Source organism: Lolium rigidum, chromosome 3, assembly GCF_022539505.1.
Source record: "Lolium rigidum isolate FL_2022 chromosome 3, APGP_CSIRO_Lrig_0.1, whole genome shotgun sequence".
In the NCBI taxonomy this organism is placed as follows: Eukaryota; Viridiplantae; Streptophyta; class Magnoliopsida; order Poales; family Poaceae; genus Lolium; species Lolium rigidum.
This window is the reverse complement of record NC_061510.1, coordinates 384,705,377-384,725,832: the sequence shown is the minus strand read 5'-3', so window position 1 is coordinate 384,725,832 and position 20,456 is coordinate 384,705,377. Positions and strand designations below refer to the sequence as shown.

General features: G+C 42.4%; 2 protein-coding genes across 2 annotated transcripts; one reads left to right on the top strand and one right to left on the bottom strand.

Annotated features, from left to right (window-relative positions):
- Positions 1-12,145: 12,145 nt before the first annotated feature.
- Positions 12,146-13,205, top strand: LOC124704439 (photosystem I reaction center subunit III, chloroplastic). Its single transcript, XM_047236694.1, has 2 exons — positions 12,146-12,937; positions 13,062-13,205. The coding sequence occupies exon 1, from the start codon at positions 12,202-12,204 to the stop codon at positions 12,886-12,888; it is 687 nt and encodes a 228-aa protein (XP_047092650.1). The 5' UTR covers positions 12,146-12,201; the 3' UTR covers positions 12,889-12,937; positions 13,062-13,205.
- Positions 13,206-13,563: 358 nt separating this feature from the next.
- Positions 13,564-19,428, bottom strand: LOC124697563. Its single transcript, XM_047230134.1, has 17 exons — positions 19,328-19,428; positions 19,124-19,169; positions 18,867-19,003; positions 18,327-18,378; positions 18,172-18,224; positions 17,469-17,947; positions 16,699-16,859; positions 16,300-16,491; positions 15,362-15,548; positions 15,176-15,289; positions 14,947-15,053; positions 14,784-14,865; positions 14,552-14,679; positions 14,385-14,469; positions 14,156-14,229; positions 13,946-14,006; positions 13,564-13,607 (listed from the first exon to the last, which is right to left on the bottom strand). The coding sequence occupies exons 1-17, from the start codon at positions 19,426-19,428 to the stop codon at positions 13,564-13,566; spliced, it is 2,103 nt and encodes a 700-aa protein (XP_047086090.1).
- Positions 19,429-20,456: the final 1,028 nt, after the last annotated feature.

Below are 20,456 nucleotides of genomic sequence, written 5' to 3'. Positions count from 1 at the left end.
TGTTTGTCTACCTTTTCCTGATCTCGAAGCCTTGCTGCCCACTATAGGTTAGCCAAAATGCCCAAGTCTCATCTGAATTTCTAAATTCCATGCCAACATGAGGTACCGAACCAGGAAGTACAACTCTGTAGTGTAAAAAATAAACCAGGTAGTACTTAGGGATATAAAAAACTACAACTTCTTATTAAATCTAGGAAATTCTGATGCCAATGTACTTGGGATAATGAAATTACCGATTGATATTGGGATCATGATGCGATAAGTTAATCTGTTTTGACAATTCTGTTTCTTTCTCAGTTTCTTCCATTGGCAAGGATGCTTGATGAACTTCAGCAAAACTACTTCCATGAGAAACATGAAGATTTGATCAAGTTCCAAAGAAATCTCAAGGTGAGAGTTTGATCTACTCAGGTGATTACCTTCGTGTGGAAAATTGTACGACAAGCTGAGAAATCCAAGCCAATGACAATTTACCTGAGAATGATGAGGTGAGTAGCGCGCCCACTATAGGTTCTGGCGATCCCTTTTTCTCGCATTGTTTCTTTCTATCGATGATCTCACGCTCTTTTTCTCTTCTGGCGCCTTTTCTGTATTGGAGCGAGCCATTACCTCTTTACTGATCTGGGCTTTTGGGCCGGATGTGCGCTGTGTTTCCAGGACTTGGCTGTGCTGCCATGTTGTCGTACAATGCGAACGAATGGACTAGAATGATCAACGTCCCCCTGCACTCCTGCAGTACTTGGCTCAACGTCAGAGGATCTCGATCCACTGGTATTGCTCATTCGGCAGCTGATGTTGCTATGCTCTCCCTCCCTCGCTATGTTGCTATAGCCTTTGCCTCTTCAACATGGTCCGCCTATAAATTGATGAAGCGATTCCAAAATCTGGAAATTGATAGATCTCAACATTATAATATTCTCATGGTTTTAAAACCTTGTGCAATGAATAGTTGATTAGGGGCATGCAGTTGAGTAGAGCGCGAGCAACAAAAATAGCCGCACTGAAGCCGACAAACTGCTCAGCACCGCTGCCCCATCTCAATCCTCTCATGCACACCTAGGTTTGACGATTTAGTGGAAGCGGCGGCAAACTCGATCCACGAAAGTGGTGGTAGGTGTGGATGCACCGCCGCTAGTGTATCCTCCATTTATTCTTCACATGCCCAACTTGGCTGACGGTGGGTCTACACATTATAAATGCTTCTTGATGGTGTATTTTTGATTTCTCTACTCTTTGATGTTTGATTTGAAATGTGTATCAACAAAAACAACAACCATGTATTTGTAGCCGTGTTACTTTTTGATCATGTCGTAGTAGCCGTGTTACATAGAAATCGGAACAATCTAGGTAGCACGTCATAGCAATGGTAAAGCATGCATTCTAGGCCATGCATGGACTTCCTTGAAGCTAGCGGTATCGGGAAGCGTTGGGTACATGCCGCTTGCTCGTGGTATCCATGCTCCAGAGGAGTCCGCATGCTCTGATATTCATCGTTGCGAGAGGATGGAAATCCCACATAAATGTAATAGCTTGCTGGGTTGCGAAGTTTTGGATCGATATTGGAAAGTTTTCATTGGTGCTTCATCTTGACTATGGAAAATACGCAGGTTATACATCATCCTACCGTACCGTCCGTCTGAGCTAAGGTTGTAGTGGTCATTCCACCCATAGTCTCATGTGGTAAAGAAAAAAAATAGTCACGCACTACTTCCTCTAACAATCTTTTTTTTTGTTAAAAAAAATCTTCTTTTGGCGTTGCTAGGATGGTGTGATGTACTCGGGATAGTCGTACTTAATTAAGTTCCATCTGGAGCTAGTTCACTCTCATAAGTCATAACCAACCTCGATCACCTTACTAAGCATACAATCAATATGATCAAATCAGATACAAATTCAGGTTTCGAATAGAAAATAAGTAAAATCAGTTCGGGTGCTCAATTAGGATAAAGTCACTAGGATATTGCGAACAAACCCAATGAACTGACCGCGCTGAGGACATGAATGAGGCCTTTTTTGCTCAATTATTTTGGCGATGAGCTCGTCCTAATATGGTCTCTTCAGCTATAGAGAAATGATGTGGTTTTTAATGGCAATATTTCTTCCACTTTCTAGGTCATTATTGGTGTAACAATTTGCTCTACTCATGGTTGCCTATAGTGTACGGAGAACAAATCTCTCCTTATAGAGGTGTCTACATAGTTAGAGAGGGGCAGTAAGAGATATTTTATCTCACGTGGATTGGCAGCGTACTCTTCGGATTGGCATTCCACTGACTTAGGCGCTATACAATATCTACATGTTTTATTCTTATACTTTCATGTATTTTTGTTTACCAATTGCGGCTGTATGTATCATACCTATGCATTGGACATGTGTAAATGTAAAACACATTCTCTAGCCAATGCAATTAAAATGCCGATCGGATGGAAGAGACTAGGGAATACCTTTATACTTCAACACTCCCCATCGTGTGTAGCTCCTCGGGCCTAAACGCGGACCGAAAGTAGGCTTCAATATTTTTATTTTATAGTGCGCCTGGTATTGAATCTTTCTTGAGGGTCACGTGCGGCTTTGAGAATTAAGAATGATGGTTAACGTGTAGTTTTATTGTTTAAGAGGGCTAAGTGAACTTGAAGAGATAGAGTGATACATTTCATAAAATATGAAGGATTGTTGCACCGCACCAGCTTAACTATAACATTGAACCAATAATAATTAACACAAATGTTTCTAACCTAAAATCAAATACCTACAAGCTGTTAAGCTTTATGCAGTAGCCACTTGAACCAAAAGTCCGAACTAATGGAAAGGACTAAGCAATCTACTTATACACTTCAACACCCCCTCTCACGTGTGACGGGAAGAGGAGAAGACAAGTCAACACGTGTAGAGAGGCAAAGAGGCAGCGGGAGGCCGGGTGCGGCAGGAGGCTGCGGAGAATTTAGAATATATTGTGAAAGCCAGGATTTGATCTCGAGACATGGGGCTCTGATACCATGTTAAGCTTCATGCAGTAGCCACTTGAACCAAAAATCCGAACTAATGGAAAGGGCTAGTCAAATATCTCTCAACAAAGTCCATTGTTAGGGACATATGATAATTTATTTTAATGCCCTTTCCGCCACGGTTGGATTGACAAATAGTAGAAACCTACATTCTTGAGCTTTTTTATTGGACTATGCTATCCAGCGGGGCCGTATAAAAGCATACTCATGTGATGGCTGACATATGCGATGGCTGATCAATTAGTACTTTGAGCATGCAACTATTTATTTACTCACTCCAATACACATATACATGCACGTAATTAATTAGTTCCCATGTGGTTAATTAAAGGACACACCCATGCGGTTAAGTTCTTAGTTTTCGTGCACCCAAGAAAGCTCACGTCATCTAGATTATTTTGATTTCTAGTTTTATACACGTTTTATTCCCAAATCATTGATCTAATTGACAATCCGTTTTCAACGTTAGCTTACTCACGACGAAATCTTCGAACGTAAATTCCATGTCGCTTTATTCTGACAAATTTTTTTCCTTCCGCAACTGCAATATTATTATTACGTACTTGCTAGATTATCATTACTTAGTTGCCGGATTAGAAAATAAACTCGTTTTTTTTCTTGTTATTTGCTTGATTGGTGTCACATATTTGCCGAGCATGACATAGTTTCCACCACTTGCCAGATTGTTGTCACATACGTGAGGTTATTCGTTACTTAATTGTCGGATTAAATAACTTGTTCGGTAGTTTGATGTACGCCATTCTACATCGATACAATATGCATGATACTGTTTTTGTTGAACAATGTCATCTCGTAGTTGATTTAACATGTATCAAGGCTCACTCTTAAAATTGTGTAAATTATTTTGATGTATAAGAATATGTAATACAACATCTATAACTATGCATGGTAGCTACTTGATCCTAATCTAGCCACTATGAAAATATAATCCGGTAACTAACAGGACGAAAAAATATCTCAAAACGTAACAACATGGGATCTAGATTCCATGCCCTCGTCGAGGGGAACTCGATGGTGCAACGAATCACTAATCAAATTAACTGTTTAGGAGATAGATTATTTTAAATTTCCAGGTTTAATGCGATGATATCATCACTAGGTGTGAGAGTGCTACATGCATGCATGTCATCAATACTATAAGGAACAAAGCAACAAAATCACACCGCCGCATGAGCAGTAGTGTTGTGAGGGGCCTCTTCATAGATTTTTTCTTTTTCATTTTTTTTAAGTGCTACATACAATCTTTGTGTATTTACGGATCATTTCCTCTCATTTATGCTCTCATTTATCTGCACATACACTTTTAAATACGACTACCACTCATGACTCCTCCTTGCAATATATGCCACATGTTTCTTTTTGTTTCTCCTCGTGCTCGATTCTCTCAGAAAAAGTGCAGAATTGCCTTAGGCCGGTTCGTATGTCGGAGGAAGAAATTGGTTTCACTTCGCTCCATCTTGGAATGGGCGGCATCCAGGAGCTTGTTAATAACTAGATAGATCGGCGAATTCCAAATAGGAAAAGTTGCGCCAAGGAAAAGGGGCTGAAAAGCACACATATGCATAGTGTCTTAGAGAAGAATTGTGTTTGCGTGTCTGCACGTCTGCGTGAGCGTGTGTGTTTTCATGTACCCCCTTCGTTTCATTTAAAATATTTGAGATTAGTCTAAATTTGAATGTATTTATACCTCTTTACTATCTAGACACATCTGAATTTTGATAACTCACGGACAGCTTTTGTGGAACGAAAGTAGTAAAATAGTATGCTCTAATGGATAAATAATCCCCCGAATAGAACGGTCCAAATTTTTAAAAACAGAAAGTTGAGTATCCTAAGAACCATGTCCGAATGTGTATGTCCTGTTTCCGGAGCCATTATTTTTCATTTTACGATTACACATGAGTAGCGGATGTGCTACATATGGCAAGCACACGGTCCAGACATTTAGGGAGTTAACGGAAGCCAGCACTTACAGAATTCTACAATTTTTTTTAGGGTGACAAAACTACACATGCTAGCACAACACAATTAGATGAGCACATTGGAACTCTTGGTAATCTTGTTGATATTTTGAAAAATACTCCTAATCAGGCGACTTCGATCGGTGCAAAAGATCGGTCCCTCTCGACTGAGTGCGTGTGATGTTCTTTTTTCTGTGCGGTTGTTAGAGCTAGCCCTGGGCCTACCTGTTGCCTTTCCCGTGCGTTGATTGCATCTTTTCCCTCGCATGTCCGCTATTGTTTTTCTTTTCTTTTTATGCAGTTTATACTCTCTCTGTTCACAATTATTTTGTGTTCTAGGTTTACTCGAAGTAATTTAATAAAGATTGATCAAATATTTATGAAAAATATCAACATCTGCGATATAAAATCTATAGTATTAAATTCCTCATAAAATATAATTTCATATTATATGCATTTCTTATTTTGGTTATTGATTTTTTTAATATACTCTTGGTCAAATTAACGGAATTTAATTTCCACTAAACTTTATAACGCAGAAAAATATAAGTGAGGGGAGTACAAGTCTTTCGCCTATAACCTAAGAGGTGACGTGCATGTATGCATAGCATTACGCTGTAGGAGTATGACCTAACATGTATAAGTTCCCATCCAAGCGTGTGAAGGGTGTAGGCACAACCCAAATCATATCTGCTTGAATCGGGCTAGGTTTATGAACACAGTTTTTCGGAACATGGGTACTCCTGGTCTCACCTGAACGGCAGAATTAAAATAAATACTAAATAAAATCAGAGAAATACAAAACAAGTGTTGCATCTAGAGGGTGTATACATCCATGTGTCTGCCAGTTACAAACTTAAATTTGAAAATATGAAACTTCAGTAAAAAAGACAAAGTACCACATAATTTTAAGAAAAGTATTGACCATCAATAATCTGATCAATAAAATATGAGATATACCACAAAATTATACCATTGGATTCATAAAAGAAGTTTTAATGGTGTAATTTTTGTGACATATAATTCATGCAAGTTAATAATCAATGTTTTTTTAAGATACGTGCATGTCTTACAAATCTTATTGGATGGAGTAGGCCCTTTTTCAGCACCTCTAGATGGATAAATAGTAGAAATGGACGTTTCCAATAGTTTTTGTTTGTTTGGAGTGACATAAAATCTATGTGTATATATGTACCGATCACTTCCTCTTATGTAGGTGCGGCTACACTATTAAATACCCCTTGTGTCTCATGGCTCTTATTTGCATTATATGATATACACCTCATATATATATATACACATGCTTCCTATCTTTTCCTCCCACGTACAAGCTTGGTTCTCGCGGCGAGAGCGCGGAATGCTTTAGGTGCCCATGTTGGAGGCAGAAATTTGTTTTACTTTGCTACCTCTAGGAATGAGCGGCATCCAGGAGCATGTTAATAGCTGGACCAGCTAATTCTGTCCAAATAGGATAAATGCTGGTAGCGACCAGCGTAGCAGAAAGACCATCAGAGCGGCGAGCGGTGGCCTGCAGTAGACTGAATAGTGTGTTCCCCATAGCTGTAGAATAATTGGCTTTAATGGATGAGCAATCCTGTTTGTAGAACGGCCGAAATCTTCAGGCTGGGCTCGGCTAGATTTTGAGCACGCTGACATGTCTCAAGATGTATTCTCGGTTTTAGGAGCCTTTAATTTCCATGTCAAGACAAGACTCAAGAGTCAGCTGACACAAAAGAGCTCCACCGCAGTCGCCCCAATCACCTTGCCGCCACCGGAGGGTGCCGTGGCAGAGGCGGGACAGCTTCGTCGGTGTTTTTTTTTTCTCCGCCCAGGACCTAGACTATCCTTCTTCTCCACCCCGTGGGTTCGTCTCGATCCGGCATTGATCGGAAAGTGTCAAGGCAGGCACGCAGGGCAGTAGAGGCCAATCCCTATCTCCCTCCCAGCCGCGGGGCGGATTAATGCCCGCACTCGTGCGAGAGCGAGCGGGCCGCAGCCCATTTTAGTACGTTTTTTTCTCCGGCTGTTTTCTAGTTCTGTCGGTTTTCTATTTCTGTTTTTCCTTCTCTGTTTTTTTTTTCTTTTTTTTGTTTTGAGAAAATTTCAGATTTGAGCAAATTTTAAATTTGAGCATTTTTGAAATTCGGGAAATTTAAAATTCTAGATTTTTTAATTCAACCAAATTTTAAATTCGAGCGTTTTTCAAATTCAAGCAAATTTTAAATTGAGAATTTTTAAAATTCGAGAAAATTTCAATTTGTTCAAATTTCAAATTTGAATAATTTTGTAATCTGAAATTTTTGGATGTGATTTTTTTCCAAATCCCAAGTTGTTTATATTTAGAAAAAAATTAACTTAAATTTGCTCAAAATCAAAGTTTGCTCACATTCATAATATGGTTGCAAAATCGTCAAAGCTGGGGCTCAAAACTGGGTGTCCTTGCACGCAGACCAGAGGTTGCAGCCAGCGAGCCCGTGATGCAGGGACGGAGACAAGGGGGGACGAGGGGGGGCCTGTGCCCCACTATGCTCATGATTTTCCTTTGATACAAGTCATGGCAGCTCCTTATTTGTGTGATTTTAGCTAGTTCTAACATTGCCCCCCTTATTCTTCATTCCTGGCTCTGTCCCTGTTCGTGATGGGTTCATGTACAGATCAGAAAATATGGTTCTTCTATTAACGAGGGAACAAATTAATGAGCCGGCTCACCTGGGTTTTCCTTCAGCGATGGCTGGTCGCTCTCGCTAGGTTGCAGCAGGTAGGCGCTCCCATAGTTCAGGGAGCCTATTCATCGCTTTTGCGTTGATCCGCTCGGGGCCGCTTAAGGAATCGTATGCTCTGGACTTCGCTTGGCTCGGCCATGTACAGTGCGCGCTCATTCGCGTCCACGATCGATCTGCTTCGGTGGGCCAGTACGAGGGCATGGTACGAAAGAGGCTCGTGCTGGCAAATCGAGCCCAGGCAAGACCGAGGCTTTTTTTAGAGAAACATGGGCACCACGCCCGGTTCCAATTATATTGAAACCAGCATCCAGACTACATCATTCATGGTTTTCGCATTTTAAGCATTACAAACCAATACCCCTCCAGACAAACACACAGGTAAAGATACCAAGTTTAAACTACAACCCCTCAAAACCACTAGAGGAAGAAAAGCGACAGGGCAAACAGCAGACGACATATGGAGACCAGCCTTGAGGCTCCCAAGCCCACAACACCTCCTAGCTACCGGCGGTTCAGAACTTGGAAACCTGCTCCATCGCCCACCAGGATCAGGTCGTTGGCTTGTAGAGTCCTTGACAGTTCTTCAGCTGTGATCAGCATCGGGCCAAAGCCCCTCGTGCTGTTCATGTCGCAGACTTCCAAAGTAGATCTTGCCCTTTTCTGGGGAGTCAGCCAGGTTCTAGCCACACTAGCAGCGGTGGCAGCCGAGCTAAACTCTCCACTTTGTTCAGCAATATTGTCAGCCCCTCTTTTTCTTCTTCCTTCAACAGAATTCTCCACTGTGCACAACTGCAAGCTAAACGTCTCCACATTCCCTGCATGCCAATCCATTGAGCACGATTGAAAACATGGTCATTTCTGGTAATCCAGATAGTTCTCAAAAGAGCAGCAAAAATCATATTGCATTTTTTATTTTTCTTCGTATCATTCCACAGATATGTAATGTCATGCATGTTTGAAATTTCCAGAGTAATATCCAGAGCTGCAACAAGCTCTTTCCAGATTTTAGAAGCAACCACAATCAAAAAACAAGTGTTGACAAGATTCCACTTCATTGCAGAAAACACAAGTTAAATCATCAACACTTTGCCTTTTGACCAAATTATCTCTAGTGAGGAGTTTATTGTGGAAAAGTAACCAAAGGAAAAAATGAATTTTTGGGGGTACTTTGATTTTCCACACACAATGAATATCAACAGGTTTAATCCCTCCAAAATTGACTACAACATACAGGGATTTTACACTATACAAACCATTTGCTTCCCATTTCCAAATCAAACAATCCTGATTGTTACTGAGCTGGATAGTTTGAGCAATTTGCTGAATTCCCAACCATTGCAACATCAGTCTATGATCAAAGCATCTCCTAAAGGTCATTTTTAAAGAAGACCCATCCCATAGATCAGCAATGGTTCCTACCATTCCCAACTTGCCACATATAACCCATCTTAGCAGCTTTTGCAGCCCACAAAACCCCTTTCCAAAAGGGAGAGGCACCAACAGAAGAAACAGAGAAAATATTAGGGTTACCCACATTATACTTATTGTCCACTATCTGCCTCCATAATTTGTTCTCACTTAGATGATATCTCTTAACCGAGGCTCAGAGGCACATGTTCATTTCTGATAGATCAGGAATACCCAAACCACCATATTCCTTTTTCCTAGTGACCAAACCCCAATTAGCTAGATGGTATTTATGATGACCATCATAATTATCCCAGAGGCAGTGAGCCATCTGAGAATTAATAAGAGTAATGGTCCATTTAGGGAATTTGATCACACTAAGTAAATAGATGGGAATACTGGCCAAGACACTCCTAACCAGCTCTAACTTAGCAGCATGGTTAATGAGATTTCCTCTCCACCCAGCACCTCTCTTGAGGATTTTATCAACAACAAGTTGTATATCCTATTTTCTTAGCGTACTATGATGAAGAGGGACCCCAAGATACTGTAGAGGGAAATCTCCCATCTTACAACTCAAAGATTGTGCAATAACTTGTGCATCACTCTCCACCACATTGACATGGATAGATCACATTTATGGAAATTAATCCTCATCCCAGACATGTGTTCAAAACAAGCCAGGATCCATTTTAGGTTGATGGTAGAAGTTAATCTATTCTCTAGTTCTTGCATGAGTCCAGCTATCTGTCCTCCACAAGCTGCTTTGGACAAGAGTTTAGTAAAGACATCAGCCATAAAATTGAAAAGAATGGGGGAAATAGGGTCCCCCTGTCTAACCCCTCTACTGGTAAGGAAAAACTGACTATTGCAGTCATTAATCCTAACCCCAACAGAGCCTTTATGCAAAAGACCCTCAATAATAGACATCCATTTAGGGCTAAAACCCCTCATTTTCATCATTCTCAAAAGGAAATCTCTATCCACCCTGTCATAGGCTTTTTCATAATCAAGTTTAAAAATAAAATCAGACTATCCCTTATGGACAGCATCATGAATAAGCTCATGAGAAGATACCAAACTTTCAAGTATATATCCCCTTTAATAAAAGCTGTTTGGTTAGGAGAAATAAGCTTTTCACTAACCACACCCAGCCTATTAGTGGCACATTTAGATAAAATCTTAAAGGTGCAATTGGTCAAAGAAATAGGCCTGAATTTCTGTATAGTCACAGCATCATCAGCTTCTTTTGGAATCAAAGTCAAAAAGAGAAAAAGACCGAGGCTCTCGGGGTGCGCTAGCGGGCGGAAGGCTGCAGGTTGATGGCCACGGTGCAGAAGCGCAAGCGGCCAACCTCTATTGTCTCCGGCCATCAGTTGATCCAGATGGGATGCTATCGGAGGATGGACATCTCCCGTGAGGCTGTGATCCTTATGGAAGATGCATTGTTGTAGTTCATGATCCACATCGGCCTCGCAGCAACATCGAGATGTGGCTGCATCGTAACTAGGAGTGTGGCTGGATTGGCTAGAAGGCGAGATCCCGGCGCACCTCTTGGCGCAGGTTCCTAGAGACATTAGGGTGACACTGCTATCCCTCACAGTCTATTGCAGTCGAGCAAGCAAATGTCAACTCCCCTAGGTGCTTGCATCTGAGTTTGTCGGATCGATGTTTGTGGTAGGCATCGGCATGGGCTCTTCGCCTGCTTTGCCTCCGACAAGGGTTCCACCGTCCTTGATGGCGTGAGAGAAATTTTCCTCTCCCTAGTGGCGACTTTCCATCCATCATGGCACATTTGTTGTTGTTATTACCAAGGTGTTGATAGACGATCGAGGCAGTCGTCTTTGGAGAAGACCGGCAAGAAGATTCCAGTGAGTACTCGTAGTAGATTGGGAGAAGTATGTGCGTCAAACAATCGGTGCTTTGCAGCATTGTTCTCGGCGTGTCGAGGCGGTGCAAATTTTGTTCTTGCTAGGGTTTTTTATGCTCTACGTCTCAGTTTTCTGAGTGAAAATCTTAGGTTTGCCCTTCAGTGATTGTACCTAGCAATGGTGGATTGCTCCCTCGTCATTTACTTATTGATTGTCTCCAGACTGGACCTATATATCCAGGGTGAAGGTTAGATTGGACGGCAACAACATTTGCACACTGTTACCTTCATGAAAACGTCATTTTGAAGAACCTTTTTAGATTCTCAGTGTTTCCACCACTGGTGGTAGTGGTGGTGCTATTGCTACTGTGAGTCGATGTTTGCTTTAGATGGGTGTTTGTTATTTTCCGGCTGTGTACATCCTCAATGCCTAGACTTAGTCTAACATTATGTTGGTGCAGTATATTAATTATTATACTCTCTCCGTTTCATTCTATAGTGTATATAGTTTTTTGGCACGGAAATTAGTACAAAAGTGTTCTTTACACAAGACCCTAGATTAACGATTTGAAATCAGAGTAAAATGAGAGAAATCGGTAACTTTCTAAATTAACATAACAAATCCCACAAATCTCTCTGGTTGATTCTCCATATATATATAGCCAGGTTATATTAAGGAAATAAAAACATTGCTTTCTAAATATAAAAAATCGTTGGTGTCATGCATTAGGAATCTCAATTAATTGTTTCCTTTTCGTATGGATTTTTTTTCACGCATGTTGTGTGGAAGCTGACCAGTAGAGGGGGTAATTGAAAAAGAGCTAAGCTACAACCTTATATTCTGAAACAAATGCTAAAAATATATAGGCATTATAGAAATGAACGGAGAAGGGAGTATTTTTTATGACTAGAATGACACCAAACGAGTTCTGAGCACACGGCCCGGGCGTCCAGAATCAGGCCCCGGCGCACCGCAGCCACAAGCCCGGCGTCCCCCACAAAATCTGCCGGCGCGCGCCCACCCGGCCACGCCGGATTCCCTCCTGCCAATCGCCGCCGCCCACCTCACTTCCTCTTATCCCCGCCTCACCCACTCCCGCCACGCTCCTTATCTCCTTCTCTTACACAAACCAGTCGCCCACCATCGATCGCGAATCAAACTCCTCTCTGTCCACACGCCCCGCGCGCGCGCCACGGACGCAGCAGCAGCAGCAATGGCCGGCCTCACCGCCTCCATCGCCACCTCCACGGCCTTCGCCGCCAAGCCGCGCCTGTCCCGCTCGCCCGCACGCCTCACCGTCTCCTGCTCCGCCTCCTCCAACGACAACACCCTCTCCGCTTCCGTCAAGACCTTCTCCGCCGCGCTCGCCCTCTCCTCCGTCCTCCTCTCCTCCGCCGCCACCTCCCCGCCGCCCGCCGCCGCCGACATCGCCGGCCTGACCCCCTGCAAGGAGTCCAAGGCCTTCGCGAAGCGCGAGAAGCAGTCGGTCAAGAAGCTCACCTCCTCGCTCAAGAAGTACGCGCCCGACTCGGCCCCCGCGCTCGCCATCCAGGCCACCATCGACAAGACCAAGCGCCGCTTCGACAACTACGGCAAGTTCGGCCTGCTCTGCGGCTCCGACGGCCTGCCCCACCTCATCGTCAGCGGCGACCAGCGGCACTGGGGCGAGTTCATCACCCCCGGCGTCCTCTTCCTCTACATCGCCGGGTGGATCGGCTGGGTCGGCAGGAGCTACCTCATCGCCATCAGCGGCGAGAAGAAGCCCGCCATGAGGGAGATCATCATCGACGTCGAGCTCGCCTCCAGGATCATCCCCAGGGGATTCATCTGGCCGGTCGCGGCGTACCGCGAGTGGATCAACGGCGACCTCGTCGTCGACGACGCAGACATCGGCTACTAAGCACGCATGCGTGCTTGCTTGCTTGCTTGGCTAGTCGGTCCACAGTCAGGTGAAAAAACTATGCATCCCTCCATCCATCGCTAATGTGCTCCTTATATATCCTTGGTGTCTCATGACTCAGTCAACTAAATGAATGATAAAAAATTAACATGCCTTCCTGTTTGGTTTCGCAGATGGGCAGCGGACGATGAGGGCCTGTCGTGTCTCTTTGCGTGGGCTTGGTGTAGGAGCTGATAGGATCATCGAGAAATGGAACTGCTCTCTTGTACTTAAGAAACTGGAATCTTGTATAACTATTGTGCTCTCTCTTGCGTGTATTTTACATTGTTCAGATCATTCGTAATGATTTCATGATGCACAGCATACTATGAGTAAAATGTGTCAACATAACTAGAAAGCTTGATTGATACTACTTTCTGAAACGGGCTTGATTGATACTACTTTCATAGGATTACGCAAAGTTTAGCAGCACAAACATTTGCTAACGGTGTTTATTAATGAGAATGCAAGCCAAATGTCTAGTATAGCCAGTACCCACTAGCCATACAAGCTTTACATGGCTGGGGTACAACATTTGATATTTACAACACTATGGTTTAGACGCACTAGAGTAGTTCAGTCTGGTAGAGGAATGCCAATTGCAGTCGTGTCAAGTTCAATCACAGGTTGCCGCCATCATTCATAACCATCAAGCTGGGTGCTGAAATTCGGCAGTTCACCTGAAATTAAAGAAACACACTATCAGGGCATATAACGAAAGGAATACCGATTCATCCCTAATTTTAACTTTTAATGAGCTAGCATTTGAACAGTCTGGTGCACTTCAGTTAAAGCATATCGACTCGAGAAATTATGAAGATAAACATCAACTTTCAATTTTTTAATATTATTAGGTTTGAAGTCAAAAGAGTGTTTTTTTCATGAATTCAAAAGAGTTCTGATTGGAGGAAATGATGTTTGGAGTAACACAAGCTCCAAGGTTTAGCAGCTTAACTTGCATATCAAGTTATCAACAGAAATTAAACTATGGTTATCATGACTACTGAAAATTGCATACCGTCGTCATCTTGTAGAAAGCCCTGGTCTGGCAGATTCACTTGTTGTAGAATTGCCTGCAACTGCAAGAACAAACGTCATCACGAATGAAAAAAATACTAAAGCATGTGACTGCTATTGATTGATATAATTCAGTGGTTCAGTTGGAGCAAAGATATTTGGTTTGTTCTAAACAATGATTGTCGTAATATTTTCAAAAGAAAACACATACTTCAGGTGTAGATAACTCCATCGAGATGTCATCGTCCGCATGGTTAAATGAAGAGGTTGCCTGACTAAGTCCATCTGAAATGTTTCAATGCCAACATTTTAAACACCCAGCAATGCACAATGGAGAAGTGATTTTACGCTTGATGATCCAGAACACTGCATAGTGCATATACAGTGAAATTGGAAAAACTGGGATGTAGCAATCACACCTATAGCAGGACAAGATGTACCAGGAGCATCAGTCATTGAGGAGCTTAAGTGTCCATTATGTTGCTCAATTAGACCTGAAGCTGTGATCAAGTAATCCTTTGGAACCTACCATCAAGGAAACATTCAGGTTGTCAATGAAAAATTGCGGGACAGAATTGTTGATTGTGCCATAGGTGACTTCACTTACTGGTGGAAAAATGTGGGACGGAATAGTTGGCTCTCCTGAGAATGATCCTTGACCATTTAAGTTATTTTCCTGGGGTGGGTAGTAAGGAGTTTCATTCTGTGGCATAGAAGGATGGTGCTTACCAAGTTCTACAACAAGTTAATTACAAAAACTATCAGAAGCAGCAATAGCATTATGGAGGATGAATGAAAAAGTTGGATGAAACAAGCACATTTTACAGAACAAGAAGTACCGGAAGCAACAGTCGTCAAAGAGTTTAAGTGTCCATTCTGTTGGCCAATTAGATTTGTACCTGTGATCAACTCCTCTGGAACCTATAATCCAGGAAACATTTCAGGTTATCAATGAATAATTGGAAGATCGGACTGTTGAGTGCCATAAGTAACTTTACTTACCGGCAGAACATTGTAGGAAGGAATAGTTGGCTGTCCTGAGAGACCATTCAAATTATTTCCCTGGGGCAAATGACAGTGTGGCATAGAAGGACCATGCTGGCCAAGGTCTACAGCAATTTGATTACCAACACCGTCAGAAGAAATAATAACATTAATTTTCTTGCGATGAAGCAGCAATAACAGTATGAAGGATGTATCATAAAATATTATGCAGGTATTTAATATTGACCTTGATGCGCAGTGTGATGTGAAAAGAGTGGTGCGTTTTGCTTTGAAGGACCAGCATCATTGTTTGACAGGAGTTCGGCCGGTGAGAACCCATTCTGCTGTTGAACACCAAATTCTGAAATAATTTGAATTTTTAGAAACGTGTAACAACCAAGATCAGCGATGGGAACACAATATTAAAATTCACCTTGTTGTGCACCTATGTAATTAGGATATTGCCCAGTCATTCTAGCTTGTACAGAAGGACCTTCTTCATTATTCAGAGGCATTGCACGGACAGGGCGGCCATTCGCCATCAAGTAATCAGGGATAAGATTCCCTGAGTTCTCTCTCTCCTCAAGTCTTTTGTACGCAGACATTTTCCAGTTGTTCAGCTGTAACAGAATGTTAAATTTATCTCATCGCCATCACAATGTAAAGCCCGTGCTTGCTTGTAATTTTGAATACAGCAAGCCTTAAATGATCAGACCTTCATACAAACTTCTAAATCATTAGAATATTTAAATCGTATAGCAATTTATTTTTATGATGAATTATGGATCCACATTAGTTGAACTAGGGAGGTCTTTAGCACCTTGCAGAATTCCATTGTGCTTGAAGGGGTTTACACGGTGCCGAAAAAATGAACACTGCAAGGTGGGAAACCAATTGTTCGGTACATTCTAGATTTCGAGATCTTGCAAACAAAAAGGGATACTAGCTGAACAACAACAAATTTTTAATCATGAGGGTGTATGCTTATAGGAAAAATATTAAAAACTCAGAGGCTCCATTTAGCGATAAGAAATCATTTTGAGTTCATGCATTGGTCTTAAGTATACGAAATATCACATCATTTTAACCTTTTTGGATGGAAACCGTAAGGGGAGCCTAACGTTATAAGTAGGAACCCAAATTCATAATCACAAGGACATGGACTCAGGTGGTGGGATTGTGCTCCACCAAGAGATAGCTTTAGCCAACAGGTGATCTCTATGGCACTGAAGTATTTAAATTTATAAAAGTAAATATTGCTATATACCTTATAGGCGTGACAACATTTGGAAGGTAATTCCAGCACACTAATATTTTAAGTGAATAGCAAAGCCTAATTCCGATGAAAGTGGAACAGTGTCAAATGTATACCTGCTGAAACTGAAGGTCACTGGCAGGAACATATGATCCATTTCTCATCATACCAACAAGATCATAGAAGTCATTGAATAAGAGTTCACAATTTTCCGGTGCAACCCTATAAGAATAGATCTCATCCCCAGGTTTACACATGGTGGCATGTTTAATCATGGAATGCCAATCCTCCCTCTTCATGCCAGTAAGCTAATTGCCAAAAATTAAGAGTTTCCTTAGCAAATAATGAAATGCTAGCAGAAATTATAGTGTACATTAACATTTAGCATTACATGACGTACAAATACGTCCTAGGAGGTGCTGGATAACTTCAATACAGGAAAATGATCAACTATATCTTTCAGGAAATTTGAAATACTGGAGATTGCAGAGATATCATTACAAGTGCATATTTACCTCTTGGAGACCAGATTTGTCTTTGAAATACTCACGCAGCAAGTGCTTCACCTTAGTGACCTTTTTTTTCGCAAGGGCAACACAACGTGGTCCCTTTTGGGAAATTTTCTTCAGTCGATGTATCGCATCTTCCTTAGATGGAAGATAACTCTTTTCATTTGCTGAAAACAGACACAAAAACTGGGTGTGTTAAGACAAGATTTCTGATATGAAATTGGTTCATTTGGATATCTTTGCATCTGATTGTAATGGTATCAACCAAAGGATAAATCTACATGTTAAATAACAACCGATTAATCATGCATTTGAATATCATTTATTAAACACCTTATACGCGACATTAGAAAATTAAAACGGTGCCCACCCAGCTCTTTCTCCATTAGCCAGGAAATGCACAAGTTGACATAAAATCTGTATTGGGCAAAGAAAAGTGCATTCCAAAATCTCAACCAGAAGTATTGCTACTGTTTTCTGACAGAACTAGCCATTCCCCTCAAAGCAAAACATTTACTGCCAGTACATATTCTCAGGTGAAAATTTGGCATTGTGTGTGCTTAAGGCCATAAACAGTTCTTAGAAAGATATAATATGTGCTTAACATTTTATTTTACTTAAATGAGCCTGATAGACACTTAAAGGCGGAGCATGTTCTTCAGCTATGGCAAACAATAATGCTTCAACACAGAGCAAATTATAAAGTGTACCAAAATTACACACTAGGTGTAGTTAAAAAGTATTGATGCCCAGAACGGATAATTGGATATACTCACATTCACTTCGACGGTCTTTGACGACAAAAGGATCAGTGATTGCTTCTTGAATTCTGTGGGCAGGATCCTTTCTTTTCACTCTTGCTGCCAATCTTACATTTTGCCTGTAGGAGCTCTCTTTAAAGATGATGGAACCAAGATCGGCCTCACCATTTCTGAGATTAACAGTTTTCAAGACAGACTCATTCCCATTATACCTATGTATCTGCTTGTTGAATTCCTCTTCAGTAAAATCGTCGTGTCCTCGCTCAGTAAAAAAATCAGCATAGACTGGTAAAATCTCAATTTGCAATTTAGAAAGATCACCACCCGTGATTTTCTTCTCATTTCGAAATATTGCTACCTTAGGGTTTTCTCCATTCTGCCATTTTACTGGACAACGAGTGAAAACTGAATATTTTGGTCTGTCAGCATCAACAAACCGTAGCCTGACTACACCAGAGCTGCCTCCAGTTTCAGGAAGACATTCCGATATCGCCCTAAAATTTTAATTAGGATGGGAGTGAGAAAGTAACAAGAAGAATGTAGAAAGAACATACTTGGTTTGATAAGTTTTAGTATCATAGCACAAACCGAAATACTTGCAAAGACTAATTACCAGAGGAACTACGGATATCCTCCATGTTGCAGTCTCAACTTTTAATGGAGAATTAGTGGTCACAACTGTTAAAGGAGGACATACGAAAAATAAAAGGGCTTGTACCTTGAACTTGAAGGCTCAGAAACACCATTGGGAAGCGCAGCTGCTTGAGGTTGCTGCAACCATTGTATGACAGAGGGGAAAGGGGTTAAGATATACAGGGTAAGGTCACAGAAAGACAAAAAAAAGTTACATGGATAAATATCCAAAATACTAACCTCTGTCCGGCGAACTGACAGGATCATTTCTTCCATGGATACCATAACAGATCTTCGGGATGATACAACGAAAAAAAAGGAATTAATTAATTAATTAAACAAAGGGAGAATTTATCCATCACATCCACAACACTCAAAGTTGAATACCCAAAACATAGACTCTAAGATAGCGTCTCCATATATTTTAACGCAGTTACCAGTACTGAAAGAAGAACAAATCCATGGTTTATTTACTCAAGAAATATGACTTGATAATCTGAACCTCAAATAGTACTAGTGTACTATAGTTGTAAAGTTTCCTCTCTAAATACTATGAGCTTGAATGTTGCCGACAGTATATTCTTCTCCTAAAAAGGCTATGTACTTTCCAGAGAAGAATAAGTGTCAGTTTCCATAACAAGCAAGCCAACACACTTCACTCGTTATTTCCTGAAATAAGCGCATTTGTACTGTCGCTCATAACGAAATCCTCAAAAGGTAATCTATACGCATATATGTACCCTAGAGGCCTAGAGGAAGGAGAGGACAAGTAGAGTGTACCTGTGAAAAGAACCAAGCTGCTCCGCCAATAATCCCTGTACCATGTTGGGGAGCTGGAGGAGCAGGCTCTCCATCGAGCCAAGCCGCGCGACGAGCATCATCACAAGTACAAACAGTTTGGCCATATCGAGCTGCACCTGTTGCACGAGTACACGACAAACCTATCACTTGCCGCAAAGCCAAGAGCACAAAGCCGGGAGAAGAGAAGACTATTCAAAATCGAAATGTGGAGAGAGAGGAATCCCCCATTCCATTACCTGGCGAACGGTCTGCTCGACCGTGACCGCCCTCGCCCTCCTCTCCCTGCGGCGACCGCGGAAACATTAGATCCGGCCGAGCGAAGCAAACGGCGACAGACAGGTGAGTTGAAGCAAAGGAAGCGAGAGAAGGAAGGATCGAGGATTCGATGAAATGGCCAAGGATTAAGCAACGAATAGCCAGTAGGGAGGGGAGGCGCTCACATCCGCATCACGAGGAACACCGCCTGCCGCAGCCGCTTCCTCGGGGACTGCGCCGCCTCCTGCTCCGGCACGGCGGCGTCGAGCGACCGCTTGTTTGGCATCGCGCGTTCTCGGGCGGGTCGCTGCTGCTGTGATCCTGTGACCTGTGAGAAGCTTTGGTGGAGTGGCGATGGCTGGTTCCGGTGTTCGTCGGGTGCGGGCCTGCTCGGGGTTTGGGAATCTTGGGTTCTATATAGTGGACTTCGGAGGAAGAAGACAGGGGTGTGGGGTGGAGCGAGGCGGAGAGGCAGAGTCGGGCTCGGGCATTCACCACCGGACCGCGTGGCGTGCGAGGTTGGGACGGCCCCCGGCGCGCGCGGGGATTTTGGATTGGATTTGTGGCACGGCCCGCTGGCTGCATCCGCGCCGTGGCAGTGGACATCGCCACCGCCAGTTTCCAAGAAAAGTTCGGATGCAACCTTCGGCTGATCTGGTGTTTGTTCTTTTCAATTCTACTGACAGAGACATTAATCCTTCCGCCGCTCGTCATTTTGACTTTCTGCAAAGAATTTGGACATGGTTGACATCGAGTCTCGTCAGCTGGCACAATGCCCAATCTATATCATAAGACAATGCCCAATCTCATAAGCTCACAGAAACATTCTCACATGGCCCGTGCTAGGCGTCGGTCGGCCGACCGATTCTTGTGCCATCCGCCCGCAAGAATCGGTCGCACCACAGCCGTCCATGGTCTGCATCTAACGATCACGAACATGGCCTGCATGCATCCGATGCTTTAACTCGTAGGTGGTCCACCCCGTGCGTCCACATTTCTTCGTTGTGTGCTCTGGCTAGTGCGACGTTGCTGCTTATTTTCGCATGCATGCGTGAGGCCTAGCTAGGCTCGGCTGGTAGCTACTGACGGCATGCTAGCTCCTGCTAGTTTTGGCCGGTGCATACACAGAAATTTCAGGATAGGGTATCTTACGTCACCAAAGTATTGAAATAATTATTATAAATTAAATCACCCATAGGATAAATGAATTAAAATTGTACAAAAAAAATCGTAAAATTGAACCTTCTAACATGATATAACATGTTATATGCGCCATCCAATAGAAGGTATAATTGCATGTAATAGCATTCCAGC